This window comes from Pyricularia pennisetigena, chromosome 2 (genome assembly GCF_004337985.1).
Source record: "Pyricularia pennisetigena strain Br36 chromosome 2, whole genome shotgun sequence".
In the NCBI taxonomy this organism is placed as follows: Eukaryota; Fungi; Ascomycota; class Sordariomycetes; order Magnaporthales; family Pyriculariaceae; genus Pyricularia; species Pyricularia pennisetigena.
The window spans coordinates 6,934,383-6,948,785 of record NC_043741.1 but is presented as its reverse complement, the minus strand read 5'-3'; the positions used below and the strand labels follow the sequence as shown (position 1 = coordinate 6,948,785).

The following is a 14,403-nucleotide window of genomic DNA, read 5'->3' as shown; positions in this document are numbered from 1 at the left end:
CACCAATGCCAAGGCTGTGGACTCAGATTCCACAATATTTCCGATGCTTTTCTTCGGCTTTTGGTCAAGTCCGAGGGGAAATCAATCCCGGAATTCGTATTTAACAAAAATGATGGACAAATCAGGATCCTGCGGGAATGATGGAACGGAATTCGATTCACGTCACGGTTGCCGGGCCAGCGGAGGAGCAGTGCCAGTCGTGTGGGTATCGATCAGGTTGCAATTGGCATCATTAAAGCTTGTTCTTACACGCTTCATAGGTAGGTAGTCGGTATGTCATGCCTGGGTTGTATGGCGGATTGATATTATGTTCGCTGGACATAGAGTTAATTGCAATGACTAACCTTATCCTTGGTTTCAACCCGGACAATATAGAGCCACAAACTCGATTTGATTAGTTTGGCAACTAACTGTTCATGTCCACTGCACTTATGCTCACTGGACTCAACATCGACAAGTTCTTTAGTCCTGTCTCTCCAAACGTGATAATTGGGTTGCCCCCACACGTCATCCCATCTCGGGGACCATGACTGGCCAACTTTTGGCTCGTGTCCCACCCTGGCTGCTGGGGTCGATATCGGATTGACTGTAGATCCTGGTGAATTCTTGAGGCAGAGCAAGGTGCTTCCTCTTGTTGCTAACGCCAGGCCGGCCGGGCGGCCCAATTTATGTCTCTGCACCCTTCTGATCCATACCGTCGAAAATATCAACTGATACCCCAAGAGTCTATGGTCGTGTCATCTTGGTATTTTTTTTTTTTTTTTTTTGAGGTTTTATTTATTCAATCGCGTTGCTTAACTTCGGTTGAGGTACCTTTATTCGCATCAGGTACATTCCTACGTCACAAGCTCTTCAGCTAGCTTCCCCTCTTTCTAACAGGCCTCACTCCCTGGCTCAGCTACGCTCACTGGTAGGCTCCCCATCCCCAGACCCAGTCTTATTCCGACCTGGGAGACATAATTCAACCGTCATCTGTATTGCTGGTCAATTTTCCGACCTCTACTGACAACCAATAAGTGACAAAGACGTGAGATTCACTCTCTGGCGAGTTTACCCACCATGGAGTCCTTTGCCACTCTTAAGCGTCGCACCACCGAGGTGCTACAGACCGTTCCGCAGGCACTACCTAAGAAGTTTCCCAACATGCCGAACATGCCCAACATGCCTAATATGCCAAACATGCCAAATATGCCCACCATGCCCAAAGTCAGCCTGCCGTCCATGCCATCCCTTCCCGGCATGGGCGGCCCGCCCACGGACAGGAACGCCATCAAGGCCAGCTGGGAGCGCATCTCGATGGATTCGCTCCCGCGCTCCAATCACACGCTCGACGTCGTCGGCAACACGGCCTACATATTTGGCGGCGAAACATCCTCCCGCGGCGGTCAGATCACCAATGACATGCACGCCGTCATCTTGCCCATGAGCGGCGCGAGCGCCGACTACTACACCATCAAGGCCGTAGCCGCCCCCGTGGCTGTCGAGCACGCGCCGCAGGAGGAGGGCGTCACTCTGACGGAACAGGAAATGGCGAGCACAGGCAAGGAAAAGGAGCTCACAGAGATTTCCCTCACATCCCCGACAACGGCTTCTGCGCCAGAGTTGCCCATCATCAACGAGCCGGTACCCGACGACGCTAGCTCCGCCGTTGGCGACCAAGCTGACGAGCTGCCTCCTGTACCACCCAGCCCCAGTCGAGTGGACAAGGGGAAAGCCGCTGCCGGCCCCGCGCCTCCAGCAGACAAGGTACCGCCTGCCCGCACAGGCCATGCGTCAGCCGTCATCGGGAGTCGCATTTTCATCTTTGGTGGATCTGATATCAGCAGCAAAGTTCCCCTGGACGAGCGTGGCCGCGTCTGGGCCTTCGACACAAGGACGCACGACTGGGCCGCCCTAGACCCCCAACCGCCAGCCCTGCCCGCCCCTCTCACGCCTCTCACGCTCAGCACCGTTGCGCACCCGACCTACCCCTCCCCCCGGATCCAGCACTGCGCCACGGCGACCGACAGACCAGGGAAGCCGGGCGAGCACGGCCACAGCAGGCGCGAGGGCGGCGGCAGCTGGGGCTTCAACAAGCACGCCGGCCGAAGGCCGAGCAACTGGCGAGAGTGGGCCGAGGGGGACAGCGCCGAGGTGGGGACGCCGCAGGCACCCATCGTAGGCAAAATCGCCGCGGCGGCCGTGGACGAGGAGACGGACGGGTACGGCACCTTTTTCGTACACGGCGGCGTGCTCGCCGACGGCACACTGACCAACGACGTCTGGGCATTTGACGTGCACACGCGAGTCTGGCAGCAGCTTCCCGATGCTCCCGGCGCAGGAATCGCGGGCGCCGCCATCTGCGTGAGCAGATCCCGGCTGTACAGGTTCGGTGGGGACATTGCGACGCTCGAGTATCTGGTGCTCGGCCTGGACACGTTTGACGACAAGTCGGCGCTGGGCGAGGAGGTCACCGTTACGGCCCGCAGCAGCTCGTGGAGGTCGCTCGGCGAGGAGTCGGACCACACGGCCGAGGACGCCACACAGCATCCCTCTCCGGGGCCCCGAGTCGCCCATGGCATGCGCGTCGTCGCGGCCGGCGGCGGCCGCGAATACATCGTCGTCCTCCTGGGCGAGGGCCCCGAGGCGGGCCAGTTCTACGACGACGCCTGGGCCTACCAGGTCCCCGCGCACGGCATGACCGCCGCGTCCGCCATGGACAGGTTCAGCAAGGTGCTTCGCCGCAAGTCGGGCGAGGGCAGGTGGTATCGCATCCAGGGCCGGGCGTTTGACGAGGACGACGAGCGTGCCGCCTCGGGACCGGGGCCGAGGGGCTGGGCCGGCGTCGCCGGGTTTGCAGATGAGAATGCCATCGTTGTGTGGGGCGGTGTCGACGAGGCAGGGAGGAAGTTAGGAGATGGGTGGATCTTGAGGTTGGACTAGATCCGTCCTGCTCCCATGTTGGCATTTCCTGGTAGCCAGCGAGCGGATTTTGAGCGTTTCTTGAGGTTATATTACGCCGTTCTATCAATCTCAGGATGGGCAACAGCCCATGTGTATGATTTAACTTGTCGGATTTTTCTATAGCTTAAGCATCCAAGAAGCTCATCAAACACGAGCAGAGTCTGAACCCGTCCATATCCGTTTTGGAGCATGGGCAAAAGTCCAGTTACTTTCTTGAACCTTCCTTGATGCATTTGACAATACAGAGTGTATGTACATAAAATAAAATAAAATAAAGAATTTGGTGTGTTGCCCTTCGTCTTTTACCCATCCGTTCTTACAGATGACATCTTATCAACCATAATTCCACTAGTTTCTACCTGCCCAAGCTGCTCGGCCCTTGCTGCACTTCAAACCAAAATCTCCTCACAGATCACTCCTCGTGGTCTCAATACCCCATGGCTCGCTCGTCAGGTTCGTGAGGCCTCCGCTGTGCTCACACGAGTGGCGGCCGCTCAGGGGACCAGCGGGAGGCACGGGCTTGCTGGGGTCCTTGAGGCCGGCGAGTAGGCTCTTGGTGGTCTCCGGGGTCAGATCCTCGTAGTAGTCATCGTTGATCTGGATCATGGGGGCGTTGACGCAGGCGCCGAGGCACTCGACCTCGATGAAGGTGAAGAGGCCGTCCGGGGTGGTCTGGCCCTGCGAGATGCCGAGCTCCTCCTTGATGGCCTTGACGATGGCGTCGGAGCCGCAGCCGCCGAGCTGGCATGGTGTCTGTGAGTTTGAGGGCAAAGTTAGCAACGGTCTGTTCTTCATCTAGTTCCTAGGCTTGAATCTTCNNAAATGGCCTGAGCTGTGCCAAGCAAAGAGATTTCCTGCTGCAGAGTAATATAACAGAAAGTCACATACCGTCGTGCAGGCCTGAACAAAGTATTTGCCCACGGGGGTGCGGTTGTACATGGTGTAGAAGCTGGCGACCTCGTAGACGCGCATGGGAGGCATCTCGAGGATGCGAGCGACCTCGTTCATGACGCTGATGCTGGTGAAGCCATGCTGACGCTGGCCAATGTCGAGCAGCGGCATGACGGCGGCCTTTTTGTACTGGGGAGGGTAGCGCTTCAGGACTTCGGTGATGACCTTTTCGTTCTGGGCCGAGAACTTGAAGGGGATGTCTGGGTTGTTGTCGGGCGTGTTGCGGTGCTGTTTGTGGTCGAGGGTTTCTTTCATGTCAACAACTTGCAAGCAGGACCAACGATGAAAAGGTTAAAGAGCGGAATACGTACGACCATGAGCGTATCGCTACGTCTTGAGGCCGTCGAAGAGATTGTCCTGCTGCTCATGCTGATCTGCGGCTTTGGTGTTGAGCGGCATGCCGACCGGACGGCGGTGCGGATTAAAGGCGTCATTTTGCTTGCCATTTCAAAGATACGGTCGGCGCCGAGGATGGGCCAGGTACAATTGAGTGGTCTTCGGATGTTCGGAGGTCGACGTCGGCACGGATTGTGAGGAAATGTGGTGATTGTAGTTTGCCGGCAGCTCCTCGAATATCACCAAAGCTTCTCGTCTCGCACCCAGCGCCTTGTTTCCATCCACCCATTGATTGGATTTGCCTTGACAAAAGCCGTTGTTATGATTGGCTGTAAGCTTCGCTGACATAATCACATCTGCTCCTTGCTCCTTGTCATGGTTTGCTTGAGCTTTGCTGAACAGAATTTCAATTGGACCCTAACCCTCAAACCAGCTTCCAGGAAGATGGGCACTCTTACCTACCCTTTACCATGTCCCTCTGAGCAACAATCCCCCAGGATCCAGAATCATCACTCGTCATGTTTGGCTTCTTCACCTTTCTTCATTTTGTCATTCAACTTGGCCTCAGAAAGCGTCTAATTTTTAATGCAGGAGATTATACCTTATTAAATATCTTTGCTTGGCAGCATTTGTTGTTCACAGCATTCCTTTTCTGGGAACAAGATCGATATCGTCATGGGGTCGGCAGTCCAACACCGCAATTTATCATTCATATTCGGTTCCAAAAAGGCAGCCTTCTTCCGACTTGTCTCTATTGGGAAGCTGCTTTGGTCCAACCACAATCAGACGTTTTCTATGGCTGCGATGCGGAGGAAGTGCTTTTTGCCTAAAACATCCGTTCCAAACTATGGCGTTACACAGATGGCAAAGAAGGCCTCTCAAACGGGATTCTGGGCCGTGGAATAATTCCCCAGCTGAAACCAAGAACGGCTTTCCCAGAGCTGGAATTGGACTCGTCGATCTTCCTAACATCCTCCCGTTCGATTGTTTTGCATATAGCACCTTTCTACATATGTCCCACGGGCGCTTGTATACATGCCGCAGCAAATATCACACAGTATCTCATCGGAGGTCACCCCCACAGAGGCGTCAATCACGGGGTTTCCGGACCGTGTTCTCCAGCTGACTCGGACTAATATGTTCACTGTCTGGGAATAGATTGCCGGCCCTTGTCTGTATTCACGTCAAAGTAGTCATCCGCCCTCCGTCCTGTCAGATTTGACGGACTTGCGCAGGCATGAACTTGATGCTTGGTAGTGTATCCCACAGCCACCCGCATGCGAGATGGGAATTTCAATGCCGATGATTTGTGGACAATGTCCAGCCGTCCAAGTGAGTACACCGGGTGGCACCCAGCAAAATCTTGGCTTCTCGGCTCCGCCTGCACTCTATCTGTCTCATGAAGTTCGGATAGCCTGCGCGGTTTATAGATTCCGCATAGGAAGGAGAGCAACATGCCTGTTTAGGATTTCGGAAGAACTGCCGTTAGATTGATAGTCGGTGCTGTGCTGTATCGACTATAAATGCGTCTTTCCCATATCGTGAACAAACGTTGATGAGATCTGAAACGTCACCCTGCCATCCCGCGACGTCTCGATCTCCTGGAAAAGGTAGCCTTCATAGTCGAATAGAGTCATCACAGCCTGTTGCCCTTTATGAAGTTCTCACTTACTACTGTTGCCGCCTGCGTCTCCGCGGTGCAGGCCCATGCCATCTTCCAGGTTCGTTAGCCCATAAGCCTCCCCCTAGCCGACTTACAAAGGTCATTTGGCTAATCAGGATTCGGATGTGAACAGAAAGTGTCCGTCAACGGCAAGGACATGGGCCAACTGACGGGCATCCGGGCCCCCAGCAACAACAACCCCGTCATGGACGTCAGCTCCAACTCCTTGACCTGCGGCACTCCGGGCACCACCTCGTCCGCCGTCATCGACGTCCCATCGGGCGCCAGGGTGGGTGCCTACTACGGCCACATCATCGGCGGCGCCCAGATCCCCAACGACCCCGACAACCCCATCGCCGCGTCGCACAAGGGCCCGATCCAGGTATACCTGGCCAAGGTCGACAACGCCGCGTCGGCCAACCCCAACAGCGCGAACTGGTTCAAGATCGACTCGGTCGGCTTCGACTCGGGCTCCAAGAAGTGGGCCGTCGACACGCTGATTCAGAACCAGGGCTGGCACTACTTCAACCTGCCGTCGTGCGTCGCGCCCGGCCAGTACCTGATGCGCGTCGAGCTGCTGGCCCTGCACTCGGCCAGCCGGCAGAACCAGTTCCAGTTCTACAGCTCGTGCGCCCAGATCAAGGTCTCGGGCTCGGGCAGCTTCTCCCCGTCGCAGACGGTCAAGTTCCCCGGCGCGTACACGGCCAACGACCGCGGCATCCTCGTCAACATCTACGGCGCCAATGGCGCCACCGACATGTCCGGTTCCGGAGGCGTGTATTACCCACCTGGACCAGCCGTTATCAGCTGCTAAACTGGGTATCAAGCTTGCATTTGTTCTTGGTACAAGGCGCAGGTAGTTCATGCTGTAAACTTAGCGTCGGAAGAATACCATTCATCATTGCTCTGTGTCAAGCATAAAAAAATCAGTTCCCGCGTGATCGCTCTGCGTGTCATGACGCAAAGTCAAGGCCTAGCTTAGAAGCTACCCGTCGCATAAATGCAAGTGTCTAGGCTTCTTTAGTATAGCTTCGGAAGCTCACCTGCTCCGTCGGCACGAGTCTAGCACATTCGCAATTGAGTCAGGTCTACACCCTTCAACGACGAAACCCAGGCCTGCACTCGCATATGAGTGGTCGAGTGGCTTGTGTAAGCAGTAGTCGAAAGGTAGCTACGGAGGATGTTTTCCTGGGGAGATAGCCGAAACTCGACTTTTTCAAAGTTAGGATGGAATGCATCCAAACCTTAGTCTGGTCGTTTCGAGTTGGCCCTAACGCATCTAGCTGAACCTTGGCAGCTCAAACGTACCAGTCGAGCGCCGTTGCCTGCGTGAGTATTGTGAATAGGAGGGTCAATCTCGCAGGGTGGTATGGTGTTGTTACAGTGGGAAGAGTAAAATTAGAAGAAGAAGAAGAATAAAGATTACACAAAAGTGCAGTGATATCAGTGAATCAAATAGACAATGAATGCAGTAACCATCCTCGATTAAATCGCTAGATATACGATACCCGTAAAAGGCCTCATCGGAGCTTCATCCCCTCATCCCATGCTTGTGCTTTGTTGATTGCTTTATTTTCCACCCTGTGCTTCGGCATGGGCCTTCCTCTGCTTCCTGGCGGCGAGCTTCTTGTGGATAAAGACGCCGGCCACGATGCATGCGATGATAAAGACGAGGCAAAAGACGACGACGACACCGGCCTCCTGCTTGGCCCAGTTCTCCTCGCGCTTGACGAGAGCTGCTGTGTTGATTGCCGGCATTTTTTTTATTACTTTTTCCCGTAAATGCAAATCTGGTGACTGCTGGAGTCGAACTCTGCTGTGGATCTCGCTCCTTATGTGTTTTTCTTGTACTTTTGCGCTTCGTTTATGGTGGAAGTGTCAGCTCGACGATTATGCCAAGGTATCTTGGGACTCGGCGCCCAGAAGAAAAGTGAGTCTTGAAGATGAACTTGTTTGTTTGTTTTTTTTTTTTTTTTTTTTTTTTTTTTTTTTTTGAATTTTTGGGAAATGAGTTGAATGATTTGTTTTTTTCTCTTGGGACTTGGGATTTGAGGGCAAGATTTGCCCCTTTGCGCCCTGACGTGTGATGGTGTATGCTCTTAACGGTCGGACGGACAACCACAGAAACAGAGCCAATGTAGCCAAGAGGAGGTTTGTATAACAGAAGGATTTCGTGTGTGGATAGTTAAGAAGAGTAAAATGAGGAGTCAAGGCAGAGTTATGCTTACCTTTGCTAAACCTTAGCTTTCCTGGATGCGAATAGCACTTCTCCGAAACTCCCGTGGGGTGCGCGGTTCATAGAACGTTGGGCGCAAAACGGTGTGGCTTGCGAACGGGACCCTGAATTGCTTTCAGACGCAAGAGTGTTGTTTGGCGGATAACGTCGCAACAAGCACAAAAGGGGTACGGCAGGATGGTTTTCAACGCTCAAGACAAGTAAACTCCAAGATAAATGGACGATGAGTTTAGATCGATTGAGATGGGAGTGTTGTGGGTGAGGAAGGAAAGAAGAATAGAAGGATTGGTAGGGAGCCGAAGAAAAGGACGAGAGAAGGCCCCCGGTTTAAACTTCTACCCTTGCTTTCACCGAGGCAAAGCTCTCAGCCATTATAAGGTAAACTGCCATAAATGAGAAAAGAAGTGGCTCCATGACATCCCAAGTACGCATTATCATCTGCCTGCATGCAGACAACGGCCAGCTCGGAACAGGTAATGTACGCTCGCTATACTCCCAGGCGGGACAAACAGGGCTCGAGCTTACCCCAGCGTCGCCGAGCTCCCCCCTGCCTCCCCGCTAACGCCCCACTTGGCGTTCACTGACAAGCTTTTGCTGCCCCGTTTTGCCGAGATGCTAGGCCTTGTCAGGCTTTTTCTGGATGGCTAGTCATTTATTTCTGTGTTTGGGCTGTCGGGTGACCCAATCATCTCCGGTCTTGCCAGTCAACGAGGAGAAGAGTCGTAGTTGGTAGGAGAGTAAATAAGGAAACCCCTCAAAAAAATACCAAAGGTTCCCAAAGATGCGATGCTATTTGGCCCGGTGTTCCCTGGAAGGTAAGGTTAGCCGATTTTCGTGCAGAACTTGGCCGCAAAAACCTGGAGGCGTCCAACGGTCATATTGGGTAATGATGGTTCGATTGCAAGCTTGCCCAACCCCATCTCTGCACTACACGTCACTCGACTGGTCAATTTAGGCCGAATGATATCCACTTGAAAGTGTAATCACCAAGACTTAATAGATTGGTAAGCAAGACCTATAATGTCAAAGTAATGTTGCGGTAATTCACAGTAACCTTCACTGTGGGGGAGAAAAAAAAACGGCTCTTCTAATTCTAAGAGTTAGTTTTCGTAGGCATCTCAGTAAAACTCAGACTTCTCTAGATGTATCAAGCCGTTTGGTGGCTGAAAGGTATTCATGATTGGTTAGCTGACTGGAGAGCCCACAATACGAGAAATGAATAAAAGACAAAAGATGCCACTCACAGGAACAAACTGCCTCAGCTTCACCCCAGCCTCACGCAACACTGCAGCCGTGTCGGTATCCATGCTATACCCTTGGCTGTAAACAACTTCACTGATGCCCACCTGGGCGATCTTGATGCTGCAGGTCAGACACGGACATGTATCGCAGTACAGGATGCTGCCATCTCTGATCCGATCCCTTCCGGCCTCGAGGAGCGCATTCTCCTCCGCGTGCAGACACAAGCACGTAGCGAGTCCCACGCCCGAACTCAACCCCTCATTGCAACGCCCGCACCCGCCCTCGCCGCAGTTCAGAAGGCCCCTCGGTGTGCCGTTGTAACCCGTCGATACTACGCGCTTCTCGCGGATGAGGACGCAGCCCACGCGCCGCTTCATGCAGTTGGAGCGCTGCGCCGCCAGGCTGGCCAGCGACATGAAGTACGCGTCCCAGGTCGGGCGGAGACGGTCCTCGTTGGGCAGGTCGACCTTGCCGAGCGTCGCGAAGAGGTGCGCGACCGACGAGGACGTGTTGAGCAGCCGGACTGTGGCGCGAGACATGAGCGCCATGTGGCCCGAGGCGGCATCGTAGAGGTGCTCGTCTGAGCGCTGGACAAAGGCTGCGAGGTCCTCCTGTACGGGACCTTCCTTTTGCAGTTTTTGATATCTCTCCCAGCGAATGGTGAGCGGGGCGTCGACGCTGATGAGCAGGAAGAAAGGGCGTTTGGCGAGGAGGTCGAGGAGGTTGGCATCCTCGACCAGGGTCACGAAGCGGTCCCGCCATCGTTTTGTGACAAAATCCAAAAGGTCGGTCTCGGTGGGAAACTCTAGTAATTTGCCATTCGAAGTGACAGCTGTCTGCGTCTGACCTGAAGTGGAGGTACCATTGACGCCATCTTGGCCCTCTACCTTCACTGGCTCCTTCGGAGACTTGCTGATGCGAAGCCGTTTGAAGCCATGATGCTCAACGAGATATTGAGCAACAGTGCTCTTCCCGGCACAGAGACCTGAATGGGCCCTGTTTCAGCTTCTACGGCCTTGCTAAAAGATTTGGTCACGGGATCTTGAGCCCTCGGATTCTGATTGTGTTTTTGAACGTACTGCCGCAAATGCCAATAAGCATGATTTTGAAGAAGAATTAGTCACTGAGTAAGTGTGCCCGCAAGCCTTGGGTGTGCAATCAGTCAGCCTCCGCAAGTTGTCGATGTTTACTAATTGATTTGATGTGAGCTTGATACATGTGCCATGTGAAAGGTATCCCAAGTGAGCAACACCGCGCTTCCAAACCTCTGCTAGACACAATGTTTTGACAGGGTGACACTAGGCCGATATTTTCCCGTTCTGCCCCTGTCAGCCCCGCCAACAGAAGCATGACCAGGGTGTCTCGAGCTTCTTCCGTATGACGAGATGAACTTTTGACTACCATCGTGTTGTTCAAAATGCCACATGTCCAAGGTATTCTTCTGAAGAAATTGAGCCAAAGGAATTTGGGAAGATCACAGGTCATCTACCACGTGTCGTTATTTTACTACATCAGCCTCCCTTGCCCAAACGGATATTTCGCCCGGACTGAATTGGCAGGTTGACTTTTGCCTTAGGTAAGGCGCCTAATTCAGTAAAAAAAAGGTAGAAGTGGAGGCTATTGCAGCCTGGTCAGCACCACACATAACCGCATCGATGCTTTCCAGGGGAGCTTGAGAAGGGCCCACCCACGCGCGCGCACACGCAAAGCAGCAGCTGCCCCAAAGATTACCCCGCAATACATCATCTTCAATCCCACCTGCAGCTGGTTGAGCTCTGTGCATGCAGGCAAGCAGGCAGCCATCACCCACGAAGTTTCTCTACGCCAGACAGCCGGAGCTTTCTAACCTTTTGTCATCGCTTGCCACACTCCTCAGAGGTTAACAGAAAATCATCGCTCTACGACTTACTGGCATCGATAACAAGTCTCGTATACTTTTCATTGTAGGAACACGCAGAAATTTTGCCTACAGTCAACCAAGAGAACAGTTATACTGGAGCGTCGACACAACCCTGGGTTGCATCTATAGCTTAAACCGTTACCGCATTCAATCATGTCCGGAAATGATGAAGCGGCAGCGGCAGCTGCCGCGCCACCTCAGACGCTGCAGTTCGCGCCATTCGAGTCGCAGATAGAGATGCCCTTCTACTCGGCTCTGTTCTCTCGCAAGCTGGATCATGACAAGCTGGACGACTCGGTCCGCCCTGTTATTGGCCTCTACCAGCCAATGTCGGAGAGGCCCCCAGCCGAAAGCACAAGAATGCAGATACAAGGCGGGGCTTTGTCTAGTTCACAGTATGTTTTTGCAGCATGATTTTGTGACCGGGTTAAGGGCCTAAGGAAATGAGTGAAATACGTTCATCTGACTCCAAGCCCCTTGTCAGTGTTCCTATGGGATATACTCGCGCAGACGGCAGCATCCGGAATTTCAACACCATAGAAGATTTCAAGAAGGCAGACAAGGGCGCGATATTACGGCAGGCTGGAGCTCAGGTATGTACAAGAAAAGATGTGATTAGTGACTCTTCAGGGAACAACTGTCCTCATTACCTGCTAACCATATCCTTGCAGATCTGGGATGCTATCAAAGATGGCTCCATATACGAAATCCCTTCACTTCTCTCCTCCTTTGCAATTCTTTCATTCGCAGATCTCAAAAAGTACCGTTTCACATACTGGTTCGCATACCCTACCCTTCATTCGGTTCCAGCTTGGAGGCGGGATGGACCTTTAGAACGCTTCAGTTCCAAGGAGACTACAGCGCTTGTCAATGAGGTCGGTACTTTTCGCTATGCGCACGACACTAGGCAGCACGGCTTTTTCCTTGCCAAGAAGGTCCCATACCGCTCCGGACCCTTCCGAAGGGGTCTGCCGCGCGACGATTCGGACGGAGACGATATTGGCTTCACATGGAGCATCGGTGCATTGGGCGATTTTGAAAAAGGGTTCTTCAAGGGGGTCAAGGAGGAGGACCAGTATATTGCTTTTGTCGACTCCTCTAGCTACGCTGAGAACCCATCGTGGCCGCTACGGAACTTGCTTGTTCTGATCAGGCAGCGCTTCCAGCTCCAGAAGGTCAAGATATTGTGCTACCGAGATACTCAGGCTAGGAGGGACGAGCCTCGGAGCATCGTTCTTCCCCTCGCCTCCGAAGGCCCTGCCACGGCACAGACTTCGGAGATGCCCAAGGTCACCGGGTGGGAGCGTCACCCGAGCAGCAAGTTGCAGGCTCGGGTTATCAGCCTTGCTGAGTACATGGATCCGGCACGAATTGCGGATCAGGCGGTTGACCTGAACTTGAAGCTTATGAAGTGGCGCATTTCGCCAAAGCTCGACCTGGAAGCAATGCGATCTCTTAAATGCTTGCTTCTGGGTGCAGGAACTCTCGGGAGCTATGTGTCGCGCAACCTGATGGGTTGGGGCGTTCGTAAGATCACTTTTGTCGACTACGGCAATGTATCTTTCTCCAATCCTGTCCGCCAGCCACTATTCGAGTTCGAAGACTGTCTCTCTGGCGGTGTACCAAAGGCACCCAAGGCGGCAGAAGCCCTCAAGAAGATCAATCCAAGCGTTGATGCTGAGGGCCATGTACTTTCTGTACCAATGCTTGGCCACCCGGTGCTCAACGAAGCACAAACCAAGGAGGATTTCGAGAAGCTCCAGCAGCTGATCAAGGCTCACGATGTTATTTTCTTGCTGATGGACACCAGGGAGTCTAGGTGGTTGCCCACGGTCATGGGCAAAGCCGAGGGAAAGATCGTCATGAACGCAGCTCTTGGTTTCGATACATACGTGGTCATGCGTCATGGTGCTGCGCCAAAAGATGGTACCGAATCGACATTGGGGTGCTATTTCTGCAACGACGTTGTGGCACCTTCTGACGTAGGTTTCATATTGCAGTACCCGATAGCACTGTCTGTATCAACACGGAATGCTCTACTGACACAAGAACGTATATAGTCAATGAAGGATCAGACGCTAGACCAGCAGTGCACAGTAACGCGGCCCGGAGTCGCCGCCATTGCTTCAGCAATGCTGGTGGAGATGCTCACAAGCGTGCTCCAACACCCACAGAGGGAACACGCTCCCGCTCCCAAGCCCACAGGGCCGCCCAGCAACCCAGAGTACCAACGCGACCCACCAGACCATGCCCTGGGCATAGTCCCTCACCAAGTTCGTGGCTTCCTGGCCAACTTTCAGAACATGATCATCAGCGGCGAGTCGTACCCGAACTGCAGTGCATGCAGTTTGCCTATTGTCGGCGCGTACAAGTCAGATGGATGGGAGTTTGTCAAGAAGGCGCTGTCGGATAAGGATTATGTACTGGAGCTGTCTGGTCTGGCCGAGGTGCAGAGACAGGCCGAGGCCATGCAGAACGAAGTAGACTGGGACGAGGATGAAGACGTGGCTGCTGCTGAGGAGGGGGATGGCGAGATGCTTTAGGTTAGCGGGGTTACTGCTTTGCCGGTCTTTCTGTGATGCCCTCTCTGTATTTGTGGTCTGCATTGACAGCGGTGTTTTGGGAGTGTGGTGATGGAATATTTACTTGTCATTAGGACTGACGGCGTTTTGGATGGGGATGGCGTTGGCTCTTGTAACCTGGGTGGTTTGATCCTAGTTTTTCACAGAACTTGGCTTTTGTTTTTCATCAGAGGACAGTGGCTGTAATTAGCGTTACGAGAGGGGAATGGTCGTCTGTATGTCAACGAGCGAACACGGTTAATCTTTTATGCGTTTATACTAAGCTTAATAGACCAAGTTTTGTTTTGTTTTTTGCAGTAAAAAGCTGAATATATGGCAGGCAGCATTTCTGAAAACCAGTGTTTTTGGTTAGGTACAGGAAACTATAGAAATCTTTTGTTCAACTAATATTTGAACAAGGTTACCGGAGCCTGGCCGTAAGCAGAACAGAAAAGAAAAAAATACATCTAAAAAAAGAGAGAAAAAAAAACACAAGTCTACTGGTAGTAACATGACTAAAGTTCAACAGCAGCGTGTCACAAACTTCCCCCTGTCCGTATTTCTGCTCACT

At 53.1% G+C, this 14,403-nt stretch overlaps 6 protein-coding genes across 6 annotated transcripts; 3 read left to right on the top strand and 3 right to left on the bottom strand.

The window, feature by feature from the left end:
- Positions 1-1,059: 1,059 nt before the first annotated feature.
- On the top strand, positions 1,060-2,922 carry PpBr36_01945 (uncharacterized protein; the record flags this gene model as incomplete). The annotated part of the gene is made up of 1 exon (XM_029889129.1): positions 1,060-2,922. The coding sequence occupies one exon, from the start codon at positions 1,060-1,062 to the stop codon at positions 2,920-2,922; it is 1,863 nt and encodes a 620-aa protein (XP_029751142.1).
- A 426-nt stretch (positions 2,923-3,348) lies between these two features.
- Positions 3,349-4,388, bottom strand: PpBr36_01944 (uncharacterized protein; the record flags this gene model as incomplete). The annotated part of the gene is made up of 3 exons (XM_029889128.1): positions 3,349-3,696; positions 3,832-4,122; positions 4,206-4,388. Coding segments are annotated over 3 exons (822 nt in total), but the record flags the coding sequence as incomplete, so codon positions are not given.
- A 1,473-nt stretch (positions 4,389-5,861) lies between these two features.
- On the top strand, positions 5,862-6,707 carry PpBr36_01943 (uncharacterized protein; the record flags this gene model as incomplete). Its single annotated transcript, XM_029889127.1, has 2 exons — positions 5,862-5,951; positions 6,027-6,707. Coding segments are annotated over 2 exons (771 nt in total), but the record flags the coding sequence as incomplete, so codon positions are not given.
- A 755-nt stretch (positions 6,708-7,462) lies between these two features.
- Positions 7,463-7,651, bottom strand: PpBr36_01942 (uncharacterized protein; the record flags this gene model as incomplete). Its single annotated transcript, XM_029889126.1, has 1 exon — positions 7,463-7,651. The coding sequence occupies one exon, from the start codon at positions 7,649-7,651 to the stop codon at positions 7,463-7,465; it is 189 nt and encodes a 62-aa protein (XP_029751147.1).
- Positions 7,652-9,247: 1,596 nt separating this feature from the next.
- PpBr36_01941 (uncharacterized protein) lies at positions 9,248-10,472 on the bottom strand (the record flags this gene model as incomplete). The annotated part of the gene is made up of 3 exons (XM_029889125.1): positions 9,248-9,292; positions 9,374-10,356; positions 10,451-10,472. The coding sequence occupies 3 exons, from the start codon at positions 10,470-10,472 to the stop codon at positions 9,248-9,250; spliced, it is 1,050 nt and encodes a 349-aa protein (XP_029751146.1).
- Positions 10,473-11,424: 952 nt separating this feature from the next.
- PpBr36_01940 (uncharacterized protein) lies at positions 11,425-13,814 on the top strand (the record flags this gene model as incomplete). The annotated part of the gene is made up of 4 exons (XM_029889124.1): positions 11,425-11,666; positions 11,756-11,864; positions 11,943-13,253; positions 13,332-13,814. 4 exons carry the CDS (start codon positions 11,425-11,427, stop codon positions 13,812-13,814), a joined length of 2,145 nt encoding a protein of 714 aa, XP_029751145.1.
- Positions 13,815-14,403: the final 589 nt, after the last annotated feature.